This window comes from Phoxinus phoxinus (assembly GCF_949152265.1).
Source record: "Phoxinus phoxinus genome assembly, chromosome: 9".
In the NCBI taxonomy this organism is placed as follows: domain Eukaryota; kingdom Metazoa; phylum Chordata; class Actinopteri; order Cypriniformes; family Leuciscidae; genus Phoxinus; species Phoxinus phoxinus.
In genome coordinates this window covers 4,974,487-4,998,280 of record NC_136884.1, presented here as the reverse complement: position 1 = coordinate 4,998,280, position 23,794 = coordinate 4,974,487, and the positions used below count along the sequence as shown (strand labels likewise).

Genomic DNA, 23,794 nt, shown 5'->3' with positions numbered 1-23,794 from the left:
ACCGTTTAGCTCAATATAAGAGGTTGCAAACAGCAATTCAGGTTGACTTAAACACAAATGCACAAAGGACAATAGTTAAACAATTGGTGTTTTTCCACCGCTTGGCCTGCTTTCACTGCAAAGCATGCTGTGCTCTCTCCTACCTGGTGAGGCGATTCTTCACCATGGATCGACATCATGAATAAATCATAGCGAGCGCATTAATTAATTGATTTCCATTCTCTGTGTGCGCCCAGACTAATGAGGAAACCCAACGGCAAAGCAACAGCACACGGAGGCAGCGGTATCAGGTGACGGCGCTGAACCTGAGGTTCACAGATCGTCTCCAGCACGTCTCAGACACTCACTTACATCTAACTATAGTAATGCAAAGAATCTGTGTCACTCACTTTCCTTAATCTCTTTGAAAAACAAATTGAATACTGGATGGTTTGGGGAGAAAAGCAGTCAGATTATGTCTACGTCAAACTCTTATTTTATCTCTTATAAAAGAGCAAACAGTAAAGGAAAATTCGATTTTCCGTGATGTGACCCCTTTAAGTCTAGACCTCTCTAATTATCTCAGTTCTTCGTGTCTGTCTGTGTCCTAGCCTCCAACTGGGCCGCTGTTGTGTCCTGATCGACTCGCCTCGAAACCTTCCAGTGGCACAACACAGGCCTGTCATTCAGTCCCACTGTACCCATAAGAGCTCGTCTCCAGCCTCGAGTCTGAGAATATCAGCCATCTGTAATGTACGAGGATCTAGCTCATCCGATTTGGTCATCAGATGACGAACTTACATCAGTTTCATCGCTGCGTGTCATCCTGAAAGCCAGTGTTGAACACTATAAAGTTACATTCATTTCACATACAAACACTACAATATGCAACATTAAAATTAATCCTGGTGATTTAAAACTAATTCATATCCAAGGACAGTCTCTATGACACTGTTTATTTTCAAAAGCAGTATTCAAAATTGATTTCAATGGAGTTTTATTAAAGGAAAAATGCCACAGTTTGATTCAAAGGGCTCATTGAGAAGCAGGCCGGCTCTTGTGGAGGGTCTGCTATTGCAAGGCAACCATGGCAACCGAGACTTGCTGTGTCATGAAGCCCTCGAAGGGAGGCAGAGCCAGACAACTGAATGCGATTAGGTAATTAACCAGATGTGAATAAGGGACGGCATAACTGGATGACAATAATCATTTCAAAACAGACATTCTCCATTAGAGAAAATAAGATTAAAAGAGACTGCACGTTAAAAGTTACAATTTGCTCGGTTTATCAAAACTGCAAGCCAAAAACTTTATAAAAAGATAGAGGACCAGATGAGAACACACACACACATATAGAAATATAACACTATTTTGATCATTTTGTTGAAATAAGCTCAGAATAAAAATGTATTTCAGTACAACAAATAATAGAAATGAGAAGGAATTGTGTGCATTAAAATATGCTAATTTAAGATGTATAATATATAAATATATATAATAATCTTATTTTATAAAATTGTATATAATATCATTTTTAAAGATATATAAAATAAATGTTATCAAATATTTATATAATTTTTTAAATAAAATAAACAAATTAAATTTGATATAACAAATGCCCTAAATGAAAATGGGATTGAGAATTAGATTAAAATTGCAATTGTGGAAAAAAAGTAGCATAATTTTTATGAAAATAAACTAAATTATATATTAAAAAAAATATGATGTCCTGAAAATAGTCCTCATTTTCTTTATTATTTTTTTCTTTTGAAATATAACCCTTCACCAGATGAGGAACTGATAAGGATGTGTCCAGTCCACATAGATGAACTATAGCAGGTATAAACACATTGAAGGAGGAGGAACTCCTGCTGACCGACAGGATCACACAGGCTTAATCTTAATGGAAGATGTCGGAGGGGCCATCTGTACAGTCAGTGGGGTTTGGGGAAATAGTGGACAAAGGAATCCTGCATTTCCCTCTCCCTTCTAGTAGCCACATACAGCATCCAAAAAAAGCTGAAAAACAAGGCTTAAAAATTCAGCCCATGCCATGTCTGCCTTTTTTCCATGCATGGTCCCTTTAAAAGCTGCATGAAACTTTTCAATACCTCTTCTCCTCTGTTCCCAATGCCTCTCGTACTCCAACTTTCTCACTGTTTCCCTCACATGTGAAGTATGCGGAGTGAGGTAGAGCAGGACAGTAGTGTAGAGGAGGTCTGTGTAACCATATGCAAGGATTCTGTTCATTCCACACCTATCCTGCATAACCACACACCATATAAGGTCCGCCGCGTCTGCCAAACAGCAAGCAGACCCGTGGTGAGAACGGATAAAAATATGATCTGTTGTCCCTGCATTCTTTCTTCCACACTTTTACTACATCGCTCTTGAGATGGCACAGATAACATGACTCAGACATTGATAGACTTTAATCAGGACAGAATGCTTGAGAAATAAAACAAGAATAAGCAAGCAAACAAGGGAAGCCCAAAAATGCATTTTGTTCCTTGTTCTCTTGGTGGTTTTATAGACTTGAGGATGGTTTATTTTTAAACTTGAGCTCTTCAAGAGAGACAAAAGTGTTGTGGGATGTTGTTGTTAGGGCGTTGCGTTTGCTAAGGTGTTCGGAGTCATTTTTTGTGTGTTATGTGGTTGCTAGGGTGTCCTCGATAGGTGGTTGCTTACTAGGCTAATGTCACAATCACTGGATACGAGACTGGAAGCAAGTGCAAGCAGTGTTTATTTACAACAATGGTGAACAGTACAAGCAGACGGTAAACGGTGACGCAGGGACTTTGATGGTCAGGATCCGTGAAGATGTGCATTGAAGAGGTGACGGTGAGACAACGGTAGAATCCAACACGAAGACACGGAGACAGGAACACAAGGCTGGAACAGGACACCGGAACACCAACACAGACGACATCAAACAACGATCTGACAAGGATGATAGAACAACAGTGAGTATATATAGAGTGGTGAGATTGCCCGCAGCTGGTGACGTGATGATGATGGTGAACAGCTGGAGCGGATCAGGTAATGTCATAACATTCACGCCCACTATACCCATGCGCTCACACAACAACATAAACACGAGACTAGAAGGAACAGAGAATACGTCTACCGTGACAGTACCCCTCCTCCTAAGAACGCCTCCTGGCGTTCCCAGACTCCCCTACCTGTCGATTGTAATCATCGATAAGGGAGTGATCCAGGATGTCTCTAGCAGGTACCCAACTTCTCTCCTCCGGACCGTAACCTTCCCAGTCCACCAAGTACTGAAATCCGCGTCCCCTCCGCCTAGAGTCCAGAATACGGTTAACCGAATATGTGGTCTCCCCATCTACGAGTCGCGGTGGGGGAGGAACCGGGACCGGCGGATTAATGTGAGAATGAAACACGGGTTTGATTTTGGACACATGAAAGGCGGAATGGACCCTCCTGTACGCGGGAGGTAACTTGAGGCGGACTGCCACCGGACTAATGATCTTGGTGACAGTAAACGGGCCAATAAATTTGGGTGCAAGCTTATTAGAGACGGTGCGCAAAGGAATGTTCTTAGTTGAAAGCCACACTTTTTGACCCACGACGTATACGGGAGGCTTTGACCTGTGGCGATCGGCCTTGGCCTTGGTGCGCGCCCCCACCTGGAGTAGAGTCTCACGGGCTCTAGTCCAGGTGCGGTGACACCTCTGAACGAAGGCGTGAGCGGAGGGAACCGCAACCTCGGATTCCAGACTGGGAAAAATAGGTGGCTGGTAACCTACACTACACTCAAACGGAGATAGGCCCGTGGCCGACACTGGCAACGTGTTGTGGGCGTACTCCACCATAGAGAGTTGTTGGCTCCATGAGGAAGGATTCTTGGATACCAAACATCGCAACACTCTTTCCAAATCTTGGTTGGCTCTCTCGGTTTGGCCATTGCTCTGGGGGTGAAACCCTGAAGAAAGACTAACCGTCGCCCCCAGTAATCTACAAAACTCTCGCCAAAATTTGGACACGAACTGGGGTCCCCTGTCGGAAACCACGTCAATCGGAAGGCCATGTAAACGAAAGACGTGATCAACGACCGCTACCGCTGTCTCCTTAGCTGAGGGTAATTTGGGTAAGGGAACAAAATGGGCTGCCTTCGAGAACCGGTCCACCACAGTTAAAACCACTGTGTTCCCCTGAGAGGGTGGGAGGGCGGTAACAAAATCTAGAGCGATATGGGACCAGGGTCTTGAAGGAACCGACAGCGGCTGAAGTAACCCATCTGGAGGTCGATTGGAAGTCTTACCAGTGGCACAAACCGAGCAAGCCAAAACAAAATCGTGAATGTCGCGAGCCATACGAGGCCACCAGAATCGTTGCCTGACTAAAAAACTAGTACGATTAACTCCTGGATGGCAAGCCACGTTGGAGCCATGACCCCACTGGATAACGTCAGACCGTAATCCCTCCGGCACAAACAAACGATTCGGTGGGCACCCGGGCGGAGGCGTTACCCCTTCTAGGGCGCTCTTGACCCTCGACTCGACCTCCCATGAGAGTGTGGAGATGAATAGAGTCTCCGGCAAAATGCACTCGGGAGTAACCGGGCGTTCGGAAAAATCAAATATACGAGATAACGCGTCGGGTTTGATGTTCTTGGAACCCGGACGGTAAGAAAGAGAAAAATCAAAACGACCGAAAAACAGTGCCCACCGAGCCTGCCTGGAGTTCAATCTTTTAGCAGTTCTGATGTACTCTAGGTTCTTGTGATCAGTCCAGACGATAAAAGGTACCCCCGCACCTTCCAACCAGTGGCGCCATTCCTCCAACGCTAACTTAACTGCCAACAACTCTCTGTTACCAATGTCGTAATTACGTTCGGCTGGGGACAATCGATGAGAAAAAAACGCGCACGGATGCATCTTGTCGTCTGCAGGGGAGCGTTGGGACAACACTGCACCTACTCCCACCTCTGACGCGTCGACCTCCACCACGAACTGACGTGAGGAATCAGGGGCGACAAGAATGGGGGCTGAAACGAAGCGGCCTTTCAGTTTAGCAAACACGGCCTCGGCCGTGTCTGACCACCTGAACGTAGTTCTGGGGGAGGTCAAGGCAGTCAGAGGTGCGACTAGTTGGCTGAAGTTGCGAATAAAACGCCGATAGAAATTGGCGAACCCCAGGAATCTCTGCAGGGCCTTGCGAGAGTCCGGGCTTGGCCAATCTACCACAGCCTTAATCTTCTCAGGGTCCATCCGCATCCCTTCAGACGAGACGATGTATCCTAGGAAAGGAACAGACTGTGCATGAAAATCGCATTTCTCCGCCTTGACAAAAAGCCCATTCTCTAGCAACCTCTGAAGCACTCGTCTGACGTGTTGCACATGTTCCTGGAGAGAAGAAGAAAAAATCAATATGTCATCCAGGTAGACATATATGAACTGATCGATCATATCTCGCAACACGTCATTGACCAGTGCCTGGAAAACTGCCGGGGAGTTGGACAGCCCGAACGGCATAACCAAATATTCAAAGTGCCCCCTGGGGGTGTTAAAGGCAGTTTTCCACTCATCCCCCTCCCTAATGCGAACCAAATGATAAGCGTTACGCAAATCCAATTTTGTGAAGACAGACGCTCCCTGCAACCTCTCGAAGGCTGAAGACATCAGCGGCAAAGGATAGGTGTTCTTTACCGTGATGTTATTCAACCCTCGGTAATCAATACAAGGTCGCAAAGAACCGTCCTTCTTCCCCACAAAAAAGAACCCCGCCCCCGCTGGAGAAGAGGAAGGGCGGATGAACTTGGTTGCTAGAGAATCAGAAATATATTTCTCCATAGCCTCCCTTTCTGGTATAGAAAGTGAATATAACTTGCCCTTAGGCGGAGACTTGGCAGTAAATCTATTGCACAGTCAAAGGGACGATGCGGAGGGAGAGAAGCAGCACGAGACTTACTGAACACCTCCTTCAGGTCCAGATACTCTGCGGGCACGTTAGACAAATCCCCTGCTTCCTCCTGAAAGACAGAAACAGGGACAGACGAACAGGCAGACACAAGACAAGACTTATGACACTCCTTGCTCCACTCCAGCACAGTCTTATGATGCCAGTCTATACGGGGGTTATGTTGTATGAGCCAAGGATGTCCAAGGACGACGGGTGCAAGAGGTGAATCCATGACGTAGAATGAAATGGTCTCTGAATGGTTGCCAGAAGTGATGAGAGTTATGTCCTCGGTGGAAAGAGAAATGGTGGGGAGTTCTTGTCCATTAAGTGCATTTACCGAGATCCTGTGGGTGAGAGTCTTGAGTGAAATCTGAAGCTTCTGTGCAAAAGTGTGGTCCATAAAATTACCCTCAGCCCCAGAATCAAGAAGTGCTTGACAGTCGTGCTGGTGGACTGACCATCTTAGTCTTACCGGGAGGAGCGTGGAGGTAGATGTAGTCGTGGATGAGGTCTTCCTGGCGGAGATCCCACCCGATAGTAGCCTCAAGTTTACTATCGGGCTAGGCCCTTTTACCGGGCAGTTGTAGGCATAATGTCCCGCTCCTCCACAGTACAGGCAAAGGCCCTGGGACCTCCGCCTCTCCCTCTCCTCCCGGGAAAGCCGAGCTCGACCCACCTGCATGGGTTCTGGATCGAATGCGGGGCTGACCACGTCCCTCCCGTTAGACCTCCAACCGTCAACTCCTCCGGTGGTTCGGGTAGACGGAGTCCTGCGCTCGACCCTGGACAAGCGAGCATCCACCCGCAGCGCAAGATCGACGAGCCCGTTCAATGTGGTCGGCAGATCCAGGGCGTAGATCTCCTTCTGGACGTGGTCAGCCAACCCATGCAGGAACATGTCCCACTGCGCCTCCTCGTTCCATCCGCACTCTGCCGCCAAGGTCCGGAACTCGATCGAGAAGTCAGAGACAGACTTTTCTCCTTGTCGCAGCTCCGCCAATGTTCTGGCGGCCTCTCTCCCAGAGACCGCCCGGTCGAAAACCCTTCTCATCTCGGCCGCGAGGGTCTGGAACGAGGCACAGCATGGGTTCTGATTTTCCCACACCGCCGTTCCCCAAAGCGCCGCCTTCCCAGTCAGCAAGGTCAATACAAACGCCACTCTGGCCTGTTCGGTGCTGAAGGTCTGAGGCTGAAGAGCAAAGTACATTGAACAGCGTGTCAGGAACGCTCTGCAAAAGGCTGATTCCCCAGAATAGGATTCTGGTACAGGTAGGCGGGGCTCTGCCTGAGACGGACGCGCTGGTTGTGTGGGGGGAACGACCGGTGTGGGCGGCGCAGCGGGACCCTGAAGGCGTTGGATCTGCTGGGTGAGCTCGGACACCTGCGTCACCAACGCTTGTACTGCGCGACCCGTGTCGCCGATCTCTCTCTGCTGTGAATCCATTCTTTGGACGCTGTGATGAAGGAACTCTTCCAACGATCCTGAAAACACGCCCGCTGCTTCCATTTCCAGGTCAGATCGTTCTGTCACAATCACTGGATACGAGACTGGAAGCAAGTGCAAGCAGTGTTTATTTACAACAATGGTGAACAGTACAAGCAGACGGTAAACGGTGACGCAGGGACTTTGATGGTCAGGATCCGTGAAGATGTGCATTGAAGAGGTGACGGTGAGACAACGGTAGAATCCAACACGAAGACACGGAGACAGGAACACAAGGCTGGAACAGGACACCGGAACACCAACACAGACGACATCAAACAACGATCTGACAAGGATGATAGAACAACAGTGAGTATATATAGAGTGGTGAGATTGCCCGCAGCTGGTGACGTGATGATGATGGTGAACAGCTGGAGCGGATCAGGTAATGTCATAACATTCACGCCCACTATACCCATGCGCTCACACAACAACATAAACACGAGACTAGAAGGAACAGAGAATACGTCTACCGTGACAGCTAAGGGGAAAAAGCACAGCTATGATATTCTGGCCTTTTTTATTGTTCACAGGCAACAATTGTACGCATGATCACTTAACTTATAGCACAAAACAAGCTGTACAATTTGAGGTATAATTCATGTCTGTAGTACAGAATGAATTATGCACTGAATTTAAATACTTCGGGTTAGTGGTTTGTTCAAATCTCCAATAAGCAGTAGTAATACTAGCAATATAAGCTTTTATAAATATAAATTATAGTAAAATATCAACTTTATTATTTGGTTGCAGCCAATATAAATGACTAAATTTAAAAATAAATATAGATTTTTATTTTTATAAAATGCTATGTAATAATTTCATAATCATTATTTCTATATCAAGCTGGGGTGCGCTGCATTTAACTCTTTTCTTGCCCGCATTTTATCATTTTTACACAACTTTTTCATGGCCACCGGAATATTTTGGTGTATGAATATCTGAACGTACAATATATCATATTTTTATAGAAATAAAAACAATGTAGTTCAGTTGGACAATGATTGCTACAATTACTTATGGAAAGAGTCTGCTCTGCTTCATACAGCACGAGCTGCAGAGTCGCATGACTGTGCAATGGGAGTCAGATTTCACATGACAAGAGTGAGGAGAGATGCTTGACAGGACGATGGCGGAGGATTTGAGGCACATCAGATCCTGAGCATCATTGACTATCTTATCTTGTAAAATTTGTGGTCAGTACCGCCGCTCCCTACACAGAGTGCCCAACGCGAGATCACGAATTTAAAACCGATTCCCCCACATACCAGTGTTTATCGCAAGTTTATATACCGGTGTGAAACCTGTTGAGTCCATCAACAACCCCAGAGCTTGCACAGTCCTATACCTCTGCCTGGATTCGACATTTCATTCTGTAATGTTAAGCAGATTGATTTATATGCGGTTTAATGTCTGATGAACTTACATGTGCTTAGGAAATGCTTCTATTGCTTGTTTCTGCTGCTTCTTCGCTTGTTTTTGGATCCGGTGGGTCTGTACTCTTTCAAAAGATGCGTAATAGCGCCCTCTACCACATAACATTGAAAACGCAGATTGCCAGGATTGTCAATGGCAGGGAAGAAGTTAAGGCTATGAATCACACGTGCTGTGGGTAACAAAATGTTCAAGATTAAAAGACCAAATATCAAAGTTTAAGAATGTGCCGCTTAAAACCCCATGTTGATCGAGAGGGACAGTCTAGCCTGCTCCTACAGTGTACACACACAGCATATTGTATGACAGTCATTCTGCTGTGAGTAATGGGCTGATTATCTATTACATAATGAGTAAATACAGACCTCAAACTATATCAGGACAACAGGAAGTACTGTACAAGAAAATCATGTGAGATATTTTCATGGTTCCTAGTCATTCAGCGCAGCATGTGATGTTTATTTCCATCTGAGAGAGTGTGGAGCTTGATGACCTGGGGTTTGGCCGGCTCCTGGCTCCACCCTTGGCCATCTGCTACCCTTCTAGGTTACATTTACTGACATGACACAGCAAACAAACCCCTACACTATCTGTTCTCCTCCGAGTATGTGACTCAAACATTTCGGATTAGGAACAAACAGTCTGACCGGAACAGTGCATATTGGTGTGGGCGGAACTTGGCTGTGAAAAGTGACACTGTTTGATAAGGAGATTGAGGGATTGGGCTGCGAATCTTTGGACCTTTTACAACACTACTACAGTAAGCGCATCAGGAGCCGCGTCTGCCATCTGTTCCCGCTTCCTCAGAGGGCAGACACACATGCTTACAGAAAACACACTTTGATGATGGACACCCGATTGGCTCAGCCGCTCTGTCTGAAAGGCTCGCGTGAACGTGCTTGCTAATATTGGGAATGTCACAGCAGATGTTCACGAGAAAGACTGGAAGAAAAAGACTAAGGATCATTTTAAATCCGTAGACTTGAAAACAACATGTCCACATGTATGCATATGACAAAAATAAGAGTGAGAAAGGTATTTATAACAGATTTTTAAAAATTATTTAATTGCGCATGCTCATATCGCCAATTTTTATGTTTAGGTTACCTGTGCCATTATCTAACGAAAGTTAATCTTTAAAAACACTAGTAATAACACGGTTAAATGTAATCTTTAGCAAATCTCATACTGTATATCAATGTTGGGTTGCCTAAATTCATTCAATTAAAATGATTTTTAGACAAATGATTCAAACAAAATATATATATTTTTTAATTATCATCAATTCCACAGTTAATATCAATATAATATCCCATATAATATCAAATAAATATTTATCATTTTCGCTTTTATAGTTCATCCATAATATTATCATCAGTGCATCCCTAAAGGAAAGCGAAAGAGTGCGCTCACGAATCCAGCGAACTAGCATGTGGGCAGAATGAATGAAGAGAGAGACATGAGCAGAGGAGGGGAATGAATGAGAATTGGCTGACTAAAAGTGTTTGCTGTGTCACATCTCATAATTGAACAGGTCTCAAAGGAGCATTCAATTCAATCCACTTTATCATGCTCCTTCATCCCTTCTTTGAATGCCTCTCTCTCTCCAGAGAATTTGATGAGTTCATTTAACTGATCAAGGTTCTGAATATTGATCTAGTTTATCCTGATAAACCCCCTCATGACTTCATCAGTCAAATATACCAGTTCCCTGTACTAAGCAGACCATGCGGGGCGGCGTATGTTTTAAACCCAGTCTTGCACTGGATTACTCAAAAAATGTCACCCGAGCCTTCAAACAGGAGACCTGAATGAAAGGCATCAAAGGCGATGATGATGAGCCCCTCATTAGCCTCACGGTTCAGCCCAGGCGAAAGCAGAGCAGGATCAGAGCCGTGTGCCGAAAGAGTGTTAAGGTCCCTGGAATCCAACTGAGTTCAAAGTTAACTCTACAAATACACACTGCACTGCGACGTACAGACGGTCTATCCTCGAGCTTCCAGTTCTCGATGGTGAAAACTCACATACTGTAGACTAGACTAAATACATAAAACATCTTCTGTTGAAAAGAGGTGGTGGTATAATGATAACAGTTGCTACACGCTAGCTGTAGTCTGCAAAATGCTGTAAACTACTCCAGGCCCTAAAAATACATGGGAAATAGCTAAATTACAGCTTACACCAGAGCTAAAATCCAGCATGGAGGAAGGAGAATACAACGGGAAATGTCAGGATGGGCATGTGTTAAACTACAGTCTGCAGAAGAGAAATGAGCTTTGCAAGGGAATCAGCAGATGAATCAGACTTTGTTCAACTGATGTTCATTTTAAATGTAAAAATGCAAAAGATCCACTTTTCTAGTGTTTTTTTTATTTTATCGTAACACGTTCCAGTGTGAACTGCTCTGATTATCAGCTTCATCTGAGATGTCCAGGGGCTGTCGGCCACTTCAAAAAACACTAGAAAACAAATAGAGCTATTTCTAAAGACAAGCCTTGTACAATGTTCTTCAGTAATCAGATCCAATCTGCAAGTAATAGGGTTTTTTCTCAGTGCCAGTTGCACCGTTTGGTATCAGTGTTTCATCAGATGAAGCCCTTTGGCTACTGCAAATTACTCTAAAAAGTCCTGAATATTCCAGCTTACAGAAGAGAAAAGAGACCATATTCAGACACATAACTGACCAACATGTAGCAACATCTAGAGATTTTTCATTTCTAACATACATTTGCATCTCTGTTCATAAAATGTCAGCATACATGTCGACAGATGTTGTAAATTTAATTCGTTCATGCTCATTTCCACCTATTTTTACATTTAAATAAAACATTTCATCATCTAATGCTCATTTAAAGTTCAGTTAATTAATTTAAAAGTTTGATTAGTTTAATCTTTATTTAAATAAAAAAATTGTATGTGTTAAGTATTTACTGGCCAAAACATGAAAATAATTTGTCATCCAGAATTCTTATATTAATCCATCCCTATCAATATTGTTTTTGAAATACAGTGCGAGCATAAAAGACATAAAAACTGAAGCTACATGATTTTCAGCCAGATCTGATTTACTCTGAAATGTCATCATATTACAGGAGTTAAATGCATTGCGAATATGTTGTCTTAAATGAAGTACACAACATCTCTCACCTGGTTCTCATCCTGGACGACTCTGTACTGCTCTTTCCACACGCCGATCTTCGAGGCCTCGTCCTTGCGCAGTGCGCGCTCCTTTTTCAGCTCGGGGCTCCAGAAGGTCTTAATAGAGTTCATGGAGGAGCTGAGTTTGCTCTCCTTCACATCCACCTCCTTCCGCAGGAGCTCGTTCTCCCTGAGCACCTCCTTGAGCTGGGACTGCAGGTCCATGATGGTGTTGTCCCGCGCCTGGCGTAGAGAATGAGGCACAGTGGACGCCAGGTTGGAAGGCATATGGTGGTCTCCGAAAGCAATGGAATCGGTGGACGCGGAGCCGGGCGAACCGGTGGCGATATTCGGGCTGGATCCCATGATAGTCGTGCGGATGGAGTAAGGCACCCGGCCCCCCGAGCGGCCCAGCGTCATGGTGCTCTTCGGCAGGTCCGGGCCGGATGCCACCACTTCATTGTCGCTCAGGTACATGGGGCCAGATGTGGCGTAGGCAGCGTTGAGGGACTGGATGTTCTCCATGGAAAGGGTTTTACCCCCCGGACCTCCTATTCCGGCTCCGCTGCCCCCTGTGCTGTTGGTGCGGCTGTGGCCCAGACGGGGCGAGCGCGGGAGACGGGGCGAACGCCCGGGACTCTGATTGCTCCCGCCACTGTGGTTGCCCTCCACTTTACCCACGGATCGGGCACTACCGTACATGGTGGCTCTGAGCAGAGAAGGGCAAGCGTGACGAGAAAAGAGGGCCGATGTGGACTGAGAAGCTGATCTTCGCTAATCTTGAAGAGTCGGTGATCTATATTTCGGGTTATTTTAACTGTACAACAGACGTTTCATTTTCAATATATGATCCTGGGTGTTGAAGAGTGACTGGTTTTATCCATTTAATCTGGTCATGTTATATTCCTGCAACAGAGAGAGACGAAGAGTTAAAACAAATCACACATTTTCATTGAGATAGCAGCAGCACTGGTGGAGAGTTTTCCCTGGCGCCTGCTTCCTTGCACTCTTCTCAGAGAGGAAATAAAAGGCTAATGAACAGGTCAGGCACAATGCACGCTTTAACCTCCTTCACTGGGCTCTATGTAGGTCATCCGCATGCCACACTGTATTTACTTTAGCTCGGTGGCTTCAGTCCAATACCTATTCTGCACTCTCAGCCCTACCTCTGTCTCTCATTCTTCATCTCTCTCCATCTTCTCACCACAGATCTTTCCTGCACCTTTTTCATCATCTCGCTTTAATATCTGATAGGTTTTATACATTTTAGTTGAGCTACTTACATCATGTAAGCTCATTTTATGATATAAAATATATTTTAGACTAGGAGGATTAATGCATAAAAGGCAGTTACATAAGTGCAGGCATTTAAAACATGTTGTCTGAGCTTCAGGGAATGTGACAGGGTTAGGCATGCCCAGTGCTTTAATGATTTGGCTTCCGTTCGACAGCGGCAGGGGAAGGAGCTCTGTGGTCTCTGTGGTCTCGCTGCCCCTGTGCATCTTATGAGACTATCACAGCCTCCAGACTGTTCCTCCACGAGACTGAACTGTTTTGATTTTTTGTTTTGTTCCTAGCCTTCATATCATGTTCTGTATATTGTGTTTGTGTATGTGTTTGACAAATTTCAGTCGGAAGAGAATCTGTGGTTGACATACTTCACGTTGGGTTTATTTTCATGTAGATTTACTCCATTGAAACGCACTGTGTCTCTAACTTTAGATTCTTTCCTACTGAGAGAGCGCGGCTATGCTGGCTTGGGCATGATCACAACCCTATTGAGCATTTTCCTGGCCTTTGGGATAGACCAAAACATGGCTCCAACGTCCACTGCCAGCATCATCTCAAATAAATTACCCTATAAATTACTGCATTTGTGGCAAATATCAAGCGTTTATCATTTCAAATGTAAAAAACAGATGAACTGAACAGTCTGTACCACTTCCCTTTGCTTTAGAATTAGTTAAATTAGTAAATTGAGTGATAAAATAGCATTTATAGAAGAGATCACGTGTTTAGAAGGGCCACTCATGTATCATGTGACCCAGAATTGCTACAAAACAAAGATGTGTTTTATAAGAGACAATGAAGTATTTCATCAGGGATAAAGACACAAGACAAAAGGCAGCTGTCGCTTGTGGCTGGACTCCAGTAAACAGTCCTTCTCTCTGAGCATTTACAAAGCTGTGTACATGTGTGATAATAAGAGATTTGGTTTCACAACCCCGTCAATGGCTTTGTATTGATTAAAGGTAAGGTAGGGCGATATCGGATAGGCTAGCAATAGCAAGCTAGCTTTGAAAACATAAGATCCCACCCTCCTGCTGTTTGTTTGCGGTGCTCGGTGACTGACATCTGTTTACAACTCTGCATCATATTATTGCATCCATGATTGGACAAAACATTTTTTAGTCCTGAGACATCCACAGAAGATATATGCATTTATATTTAGACCACTTCTATTATTGATTGCTATCAGGATGTGTAAAGAGTTTCAACCAGTATAACAAAAAGTGTTTATGAAAAACACTGCCTACCCTACTGTTAATACAGCCGTAGCGCATAAAAAAAATATCTGTATAATTTTTTTCCTTCAATAATGAATCACATGGTTCAACCACAGGCGTTACACATACTGTATAGCTAGGTGTTATACTGAAGGAATGTGGCCCGTAATGAGGTGCCAGTGTCTCTGTGAAACCTCATGAGTCAGGCAGGCATATGCAAGATGTCTTTTTTTTCTGGTTACACAATCAGAAATCACTTTTTTTTTTCCACTTTCTCTCACTGTATGCCAGCTTGATAGATCCTCCTTTCATATGAAAATCTCATGAAAGCTTCACAGTTTCTCTTGTTCTGTAGCCGTTTAGGTGCATTTCTTAAATTAGGGTAATATGTTGTGTGAAAACTAGTTGATAACTAGTCACTTGTTGACATTCTCAAAGAAGTCATAAATAAATAATTACATTATTTCTGTAGACATGATTATGTGTTAAAGGGGATTATTTTAAAGTCAACAGGTAAAACATAACTCACACTATTGTCTGTTAGCATACTAAACTAAAAGATATATAACTAGTAGAAAGCAATCTACAAATAGTCGACCTCACTAATTAGTTCTAATTATTTTCTAATGATATTATATAAAAGAAAAGTTTAAATCTCACACATTGGTTCACATACATTAACATATTTTTTTCCAGCAACTTCTTACAGACACAGCTGTACAGTATTTGTTAAAGTGCCAATAGACAGGACATTATAAGGCTCAAATTGTACAAAAATCAAAACCTCTGAACAAGCGCAAAGACCACAACAAGCTTCTACACACAAAAACACATCAACAACTGCAGATTGCAATGTTATCTACGTTATCAGCAGAGTAAAGCATAGCAAGGGGGAAATATTCACTGCAAGGAATTAGCCAGACAGAACAGGGCACAGCGTTTCTGCTAAACATGATCACCTCCTAGGAGATCAGGACAACTCGACTCTAGAGAGAGCCATTCAGAAATAATAGGACTGTATCGCATGTGTTAGAGGCGGAGCAGAGTTGAGACTGGGGTTGGCAGTCACTTAGAGACCGACACATTACCAAATGTGCGCGAAGCAAATTCTATATTAGCTCTCAATTTAAGCTTGTAGAAATTAAAGCAATAATATAAAATTAAGTAAAACCTACTCAACTTTCTGATGTTTCTGGTGTTCCCCATCATGCACTGGGGTATGAATAATTTATAAGGTAATTTTTTCCCCCACAGGTTTCCAGTAGTATAGCATTGCTTTTGTTGTTAGGTTAGGTAACTTGCTGTTTTGTGACATCTGGGGTTCATTTGCTACTCAAAATGAAACATACATACTCAAAAATTATCCAACAGATGTTATTGTGTAGTGTGTACCAAGTATTCAGATCTGTGTTCAGGTGGTACATTACTTCTATTACGTAGATATGTTGTCTACACAATATCTATTGTATTATTTATTTACTTAGATGTTGTAAGTAAAGCATACACTTGAAAAGCGTGGTTCAGTGTTTTATTGTTTGAGTAAATTGTACGTGAAACAGAGCATTGCAAAGCAAACTTCTTTTTTTTTTAGTGCAAAAGTAAATAATGTAAAATGACTAAGTTTATAATGGGGCGAACTGTTCCTTTAAGAACTGTCCTTGCCACTGAAGCAGCTGCCATCTGGCTCGCCCCGGGCAGGTGGATTACACCTGGACAGTGGACAGGACACAGTAAGAAAACGTACCCTCCCTCCACTTCTTTATCTCCCAATCCTTCCTCCCAGCCATATCTCCTTCCATTACAGCAATCTGCTCGGCTCTTCAACAGGGATGTAACGCTGCCTCATGGAAAAGTACGTTTCCATTACATTTGACCTAAATCCTCACAGACAAACAAAAATAGGCCAAAACTAAGGATTACAACGTAATCGCTCTCAGAACTGGAAAACACAGAACTCTTCAACTTATTTTTAATAATATCTCTAGAAGAGGTTGAGTGGCACTTACAAGCAAAAGTAAATAAAACCATTCTCCAAATGCTAAAAATGAATGTTTAAGCCTCCGGAAAGCCACATAACTTACAGTCAAGTGAGAGGGAAAAGAGAGAGAAACCTGAGGTGAACGGAGGACAGTAAAAACAACAGAAAAACTGACTTAAAAATGCCATTACGCCATTCTTATTCATAAATAAGCTCATTACCCTTAAAATGTTATTCTGAAATGGCTTAAAATTGTGATTTTTGTTATCAGATTAAACATTGTTGCCAAACAAACTCAAAATGAACGCTAGTAAATACAGTAAAAATCTATTAAAAAATAAAAACACTAAAACTCAACACAGATGTATATATAACAAAATTTTATTTAAATGCACCTGTATATATTTATACAGGATAACAAACCAGAACATTTATCACAAATTGTGTCTTTAAATGTAATTAATAATAACCAATTCAAATGCACAATAAACTGTAATTGTGATTCATGTTCATTAATTTTATATTGCCTATGAAATCATGACAGATGTATAGTGAATATTCAATGTATGACCCAGCCTTACTTCCATACAGAGGATAAACGTCACAAAAGCAATGTTTTATTTTGCTGATGACAAAGCTAAACTGAGTCCAATCTTTTAAAGTAAGGGTTTGAGTGCTGAGTCAGAAATACATGACCAAACCTTCAAAGCACACACCCTAAACTGCTGTCAGTAACTGACTGTTCAAACTGCAAAGCTGACTACAATAATCAATACGGTATACATTTAAACTAGCCACTTGGTTTACACTATTAATTAATTTTTTGTCCAAGATCTCCTTCTCGTTCCGCCTGTCTGTTGGCTCAGTTGCGGCATCAATGAGACAGTGTGCGTCTGCCTCTGCCTCTATATTTATAGGAAGGAACAGAGGTCAGCTTTGAGCTCACTTAAAACGCTCTGCCTGACGGACTGTCACTTCACATCACTGAACAACATCTAGACAGGCAGCACGGATTCATCAGCATTCAAACAACTACAACCAGAACGCATTTCATTCAATCCGCATCTCTATATGCACATAAACTGCTCTTCTGCCATAAAATTCAGGCAACCGTGGGGACACTGCAATGAATCAGATATCTGTCAGATATCCAACCTGAGGATCTTATTTCTAATGTGGAAAAGGATGAGACAGGTGACAGATAACTCAATAAGAAGCCACAGATTTCATCTCTCTAAAACTTGGTGATCCTTTCAACGTCTCTGAATGTCAACTCCGATATTGATATCTAGAGACTATATACAGTAGAGTCAATATAATTCAAATACACACTGAAAAAGATTTGGTGTACAGTAGAAACAATTTTCACGTCACATTTAATTAAAAGTGAAATTTTGAAGTAGAAAAACTGTATTAAAAAAATATGATTTAAATGATAAAATAAATACTATTATTTAAAAATAGTATTTTCTTGTAAAACATAAAAAAAGGCAAATGAGAAGCCAAATTTGGCTTGTATTGAGAACCAATTGGCTGCTTTATTTACTCTTTATTTACGCAAATAATTAAAGAAATTGTTTATTATCTGTTCTGCATCTTCTGTAAATCAGTCAAAAGGATTTCTGGAGGATGAAGGAGAGGTGAACCATTTGAAAACTTTCTTTGGAGAATCAGCAAGGGTAGAAACTGGATGTAAGCAGAATCTCAGAAAGAGCTGTAGGCTGTTTTCACACTGCTTGATTGCTTCAGTCTGATTCCAGCTTCCTCCACCTGCCTTGCCTTTCACATCGGATTATTTGTCTCAGAATCATGCTGTGTTTGTGTCAATGTGAATACCACTGCAAAACTCGTCAGTTTTTTTTAAAGTCTACCCCTTTTTAATGTGCCCTATTATGCTTTTTAGGTTATTATCTTTCATGTGGTGTGTTATATAGCTGTTTATGAATGTAAAAGGTCTCCAAAGTTTCACACAATAAATTGAGTAATTGTTTCCTAAAAGAAAGAGCGAATTCTGAACTGCCAGAAACGAGTCGTCAGTAATTCCAGTTTTACTTCCTGCATGAACCTACATAGGTTTGTAACAAATTAGCATAAAGCCAGCCTGTGGTCTTCATTGGCTGACGGCAAACAACATCTACTTAGACCCGCCCTCAAACACTGTAGTTATAACTGAGGCCTGGAGGAGTTTGTTTCCTGTGTGTGTGTGTGTGTGTGTGTGTGTGTGTGTGTGTGTGTGTGTGTGTGTGTGTGTGTGTGTGTGTGTGTGTGTGTGTGTGTGTGTGTGTGTGTGTGTGTGTGTGTGTGTGTGTGTGTGTGTGTGTGTGTGTGTGTGTGTAAATAATGAGGACTATCATTTCGGCTTATATCACTCTATATGAACACATTCAGATTTGGTAATGGGCGTTTCATTTCCGACACGTGCTGTAAGCAGCCAACCAATCACAACAGACTGAGCTATCTGACCAATCAGAGCAGAGCAGGCTCTCAGAAAGGAGTTTAGAGACTGAATCCTTTTTTCAAACAGTTTCAGACACTGTGAAAAGAAGTGATGCCGCAAAGTGTATTATCAGAAATTATCAATTTATCTTGGATGCTATTGTAGTAGACCTCTGAAACAAAATTAGGAACCTTTAAAATAGCATAAAAGGGCACTTTAACAGAGTAATAATAGAATTTGATTTCATGTCTTAGCTAGAACCACTAAAAAGCTTCCAGTATTAGCCTTACATTAGTGTTGCACATGCCTGCAGCTTTAGAGCTGTAAGCCAAAGATGTTGTTACAAACTCTTCAGCAAACACCGCTTTAACTGGCCGTATCTTCCTCTGGGATCAACCAATCAATTCTCATCTCCAGTTCTGACCTGCTAGCATGAAACGAGAGAGCCGGTGTTGAATGTGCTTTTCTTCTGGCCTGACAGGTCCCCGGTCTGTCCATCTGTTTGCATGAGTTAATTAGGTCAAAGATGGGCTTCCCGCTCTAGACATGCTAAACCCCACGAGGGGCTCGCTCTCTCTGCACTGCTCCAGTCTGGCCGGATCAGCCGTCACTGAGTTGCTAGTGCATTTGCAGGGAGGTGTAATTGTGAAGGACGTCATGAAAATGTGGAAGCTGAGATTTGTACAGCTAGGGTCAGCAGAGGACACAACTGAGGTGATGTCACTCGTGAAAATGGTGCCGCTGCTTTAATTAGCATGCTGTGCTAATATAAGAATTCACTTTGACATATAGGGATGGGCAGACATTCAAATTCTGGCTGATATAGATAAGTCAATCATTATTTTGTTATGGGCAATAATTGATAAATTACATATTAATATTGTATGGTATTTTGATTAGAAAAATACAAATCTCAAATCAATCACTTTAAGTGCTACAGGAAAAAATGAGGCCTCATTATGTGCAGTATGAAAAAATGGATATTCATTTTGAGATTTGATTACATTTAAAAGCCTTATTGAATTATTGGTGTTTTTAAATATTAAAGTGAGTGTTAGATAATGGCAAAAACCTTCTAAATATAAAAAAGAAATGAGATTCCACAAGTAAATATATAATATCGACTAATACATTAAAAAAAAGTCAAATTAATTAAATTAGAAAAATCTTAAATTAAAAAATATATATATATATATCATGTTCATTTACATTAACTAAAAACATATAACAAGCATCACATTATGAGGACTTCAATCCAGATGCTCCCTTAAACCCAATCATTTAATATCAGTCATTCATCAGCAAAGATCCTACAATGGCTTCACTTTTTCAAAAAAGTGTTTTTCTTAAAAGTTTCATGTGATGCCATTTATGAAGAAATCTATGAAGAATAATAAGAGAAATTTATGAAGATCATTTATTATCAATTAATGAAGAAGTTTATTATTTGATTATTGGCTGTAATAGAACAAGTAAATATGCTGTGAGGTTTTTAAAAAAGCAGTACCTCTATTGCCAGTCTGAAACGCACTGATTTCTACAAAAGCCCAGAGTGCTCTGATTGGCCAGCAGACCCAAACACATCAAGTGTTACAGAAACGTAACACCCCTTCCCATAATCGTGAACTTCAGCTTCCAATTCTTTCTTTGCGTATGCCTTTGGATGGGCATTATGCTAATATTTCACACACAGTGACGTGGACGTTTGAGAAAGTAATATCTGGCCTTCGACCAAGGCGTTTTAGGCAGCTCTGGTCTGTGGGATTTTGCAGGTCGCATATATGCACAAACAGATACATTACACAAAGTAAAAGGAAAACAATAAAAAGTATCACATGACCCCTTTAGCACACCAGATTGAATAACACGTCCACATACAAAAGTAAAAATACATTTTTCATCAGCCTCGAAAACACTAGAACAACACCTTCCCCTTGAAAAAACGAAATCATGCTGGTACAAGCTGACACAAGACAAACTTCCCTGCATGTCTCAGTCGCCGTCCCTGTATTTCTCATGTTTTACACCCTCCAGAGATGAAAGAAAATAAGGACCAGGTTAGTTCTCACAGAAGGAGAGACTCATATACAGAGGTCACTCATATACAGCCTAATCTCAGCAGTTCATCTTGATAATTATGTCTCAATTTATTAAAACAAACATCTTCCATTTTGGCACCTATCATTTAGATAGGGCTGGGGGAAAAAATCGATTTGATTTAAAAATCGAGTTGGTAGGTCAAATCGATTCATATTTTCAAAAAATCGTTTTTTTTTAAAGATTTTTTTACAGTATAAATAATTTGGATGTTTGACAATCTTTGTTGCACACTGCACAGTGACTTTTCAGTTAGAGAAAGGGTTTGCTTTGCAATTTTGTTTATGTTGATGCACTTTAATTAAATACAATAAATATATATTTTTAAAATATATTTACAGTTCACAGTTATTTTGTTTTAAATGGGGGGGGGGGGGGGTCACAGATTTTTTAAGGGAAAAAAATCGCCCAGCTCTAGTTTTAGACCGTGCTTAGATCTTCTCTGTATATTCAGTCACCCTCATCACTGAACAGACAGCAGATATGATCCAAACCAGGAGTCCATCACTGTTACTGGGATAGTTCCAGGCCTGAGAAGTTCCAGTTCAAACCCTGTAGGCCAGAAGTACTTTCACTGCATGATAAAGACACACACCTCTTTCTGCATTAATATCTGTGATAGACCGATACAATATATTGATCTGATTTTTGGCCTTTTTTTTAGATTATGGATGGATGGATGGATGGATGGATGGATGGATGGATGGATGGATGGATGGATGGAACGACAGACAGATATATAGACATGGCAATACACACAGTTGTTCTGTTTTTTTTTGTTTCTTGTTCTACTTTGCTTGCAATAGCGGATCTTTTTTCTTCTATCCTTCTGGCTCTCTGCTCTCTGACGTCTGGTCGAGTATAGAAAAGCAATTGTACTGCGCATCTATCTGCGCTCATCTGAATTTGAGTACACTTTGAAAGCTTTGAACGCACACTTCTGTGCACGAGCCGGAACACGGAAAATGAAGTATACACGGGCCTTAAGACCTTGATTTCAATTTCCTGCCACAAGCTGGCCATTCAAACCCTGACAAACACAGATACACAGGATTGATCCAGTAAATTGAACATATAGGCCTAATGTTGCAACTGGGGAACAAACTGCTGAGATACACACAACAGAGAAAGCAAGCAAGCACTTGCTCAGTGTGGTCATCAAATCACTGTTGGACTGACAATTCTCACAGCAGAATATGTGTGATATGTCATGTGATTATTAGACATGATGGGGGAACATTTAGAGAGACACAGGCTTCCATTGAATCAACTACGAACACTGATCTGAAAAACACCTGTTGAATCACTATATCTGACTGATTTATAATACTTTAACGACCAAAAAAATTTAGGTACGATTTTAGCCAAATAATAATACAACAAATCTCAGGTTTTGTACAGACTTATTCAAAAAGTGTCCAAGTAATTTAAAAAAAAGTTTAAATAGTTTTATCACCATTTTTGTAGTTCACTTAGGCTATATAATCATGTGGTTTGACAATTATATACATTTAAGTTAATTATAATAAAAAAAAATTAAAGAATGAATACAGAAATGAAGTACAAAAATGTACAAATATTCCATGTATCCTCTCATGAAGTAATACAAACTGAATTGTAAAAAAAAAAAAAAAACATTATGGACGAATAAGATTAAATGTAATTTTATTAAACATTTAATAAATTAAATAATTAAAAAAATAATTGTATTTTAAATATATATTATGTATACACACACACACAAACACAGGAGCCAATCACATTAACGAGAATCAGTAAGAAATGCCACTCGATTCACAACTTGCAGGGTCCTACAGAACAACGTCATCTGTTTTTAAACAAAACTGTTGTGTTTGAGGGTTTGTTTTGCTCAATAATAAACACAACTGCTCCGTTTGGAGTTTCGGTAATTATGTCCCCCAGTTAGGAGACACTTTGTGACTGTTCTAATCTATCGCCTGAGGTATTTTGTAACCGATACATATTTTCCTGCTGACGTCACACAGAGTGAGGAGACTTATTACGAATATTTCATAACCGCGTCGCGAACGCTTTAAATTTGTTCTACGGTGTGGAAAAGCAAATAAATCAGAAATGAAAGTGTGAAATGCACATGGGCTTCTTCTTGAAGAAGCTTCACACCGCCGAGGCTGAAGCTTTGGACGGATTCTCAGCGGTTTTTACCACACAACAGTGTCCAGGTTGTCTGTTTATGTCGATTCATACTCCAGAGAATGGAAACAGACTCCTGTGCTCCTTCTCCTACATGGAATATATGTGTATTTTTTTTTCTTCTTCTTTTCCCTCCCCCTGTTCCTCCATTGCTTGCTGGCGCAACAGCGTTTTATTTTAACAGTCTCTCGCGCGCATATTGAGAAATATGATGTTTATTTACCTTCCCTATAGTTTGTCTGGGGCACATACGAACGCATATAGACCGTTAGTGTGCAATATACAGATATATCTCCACGTAATCCCACACTATCAATGGGCTGTGTCCGAGCAGTTCAGACTCTTCAGCTGAGGAAATTCACTTTGAAAAGCTCCTTACCTTATTTCACAAGAGGTTAGTCCGGTTTGGTGAGATGTCTGTGGCTGTATCTAGTGTTGTAGACGGACCGTTATCACTTTGAGAGCTGATAACCGCGGGGAAAGCCCTGTTTTAGAGTACTTCTGTCGTTTTCTTCCTCTCTTTGCCAGACCTACCAGCCAGGGCGCTTCAAGTGACGTAACGAACCGGGATGCGCGCTCCCGACACTGGCCTCCATGACCGTGCACGAGCGCTTCTACACCACACAGAGGATGGATGATGTGCT

General features: G+C 41.7%; 1 protein-coding gene across 6 annotated transcripts in view; it reads right to left on the bottom strand.

The window, feature by feature from the left end:
* Positions 1 to 23,771, bottom strand: part of erc1b (ELKS/RAB6-interacting/CAST family member 1b) — a 184,026-nt gene extending 160,255 nt beyond the window's left edge. For all 6 annotated transcript variants that reach the window (XM_079624519.1, XM_079624520.1, XM_079624521.1 and 3 more), the window contains exons 1-2: positions 23,530 to 23,771; positions 11,969 to 12,865 (exon numbers count right to left, since the gene is read on the bottom strand). In XM_079624519.1, coding sequence (XP_079480645.1) covers positions 11,969 to 12,661 — 693 coding nt within the window. In that variant the 5' untranslated portion in view covers positions 12,662 to 12,865; positions 23,530 to 23,771. The remainder of the gene's footprint in view (positions 1 to 11,968; positions 12,866 to 23,529) is intronic.
* Positions 23,772 to 23,794: the final 23 nt, after the last annotated feature.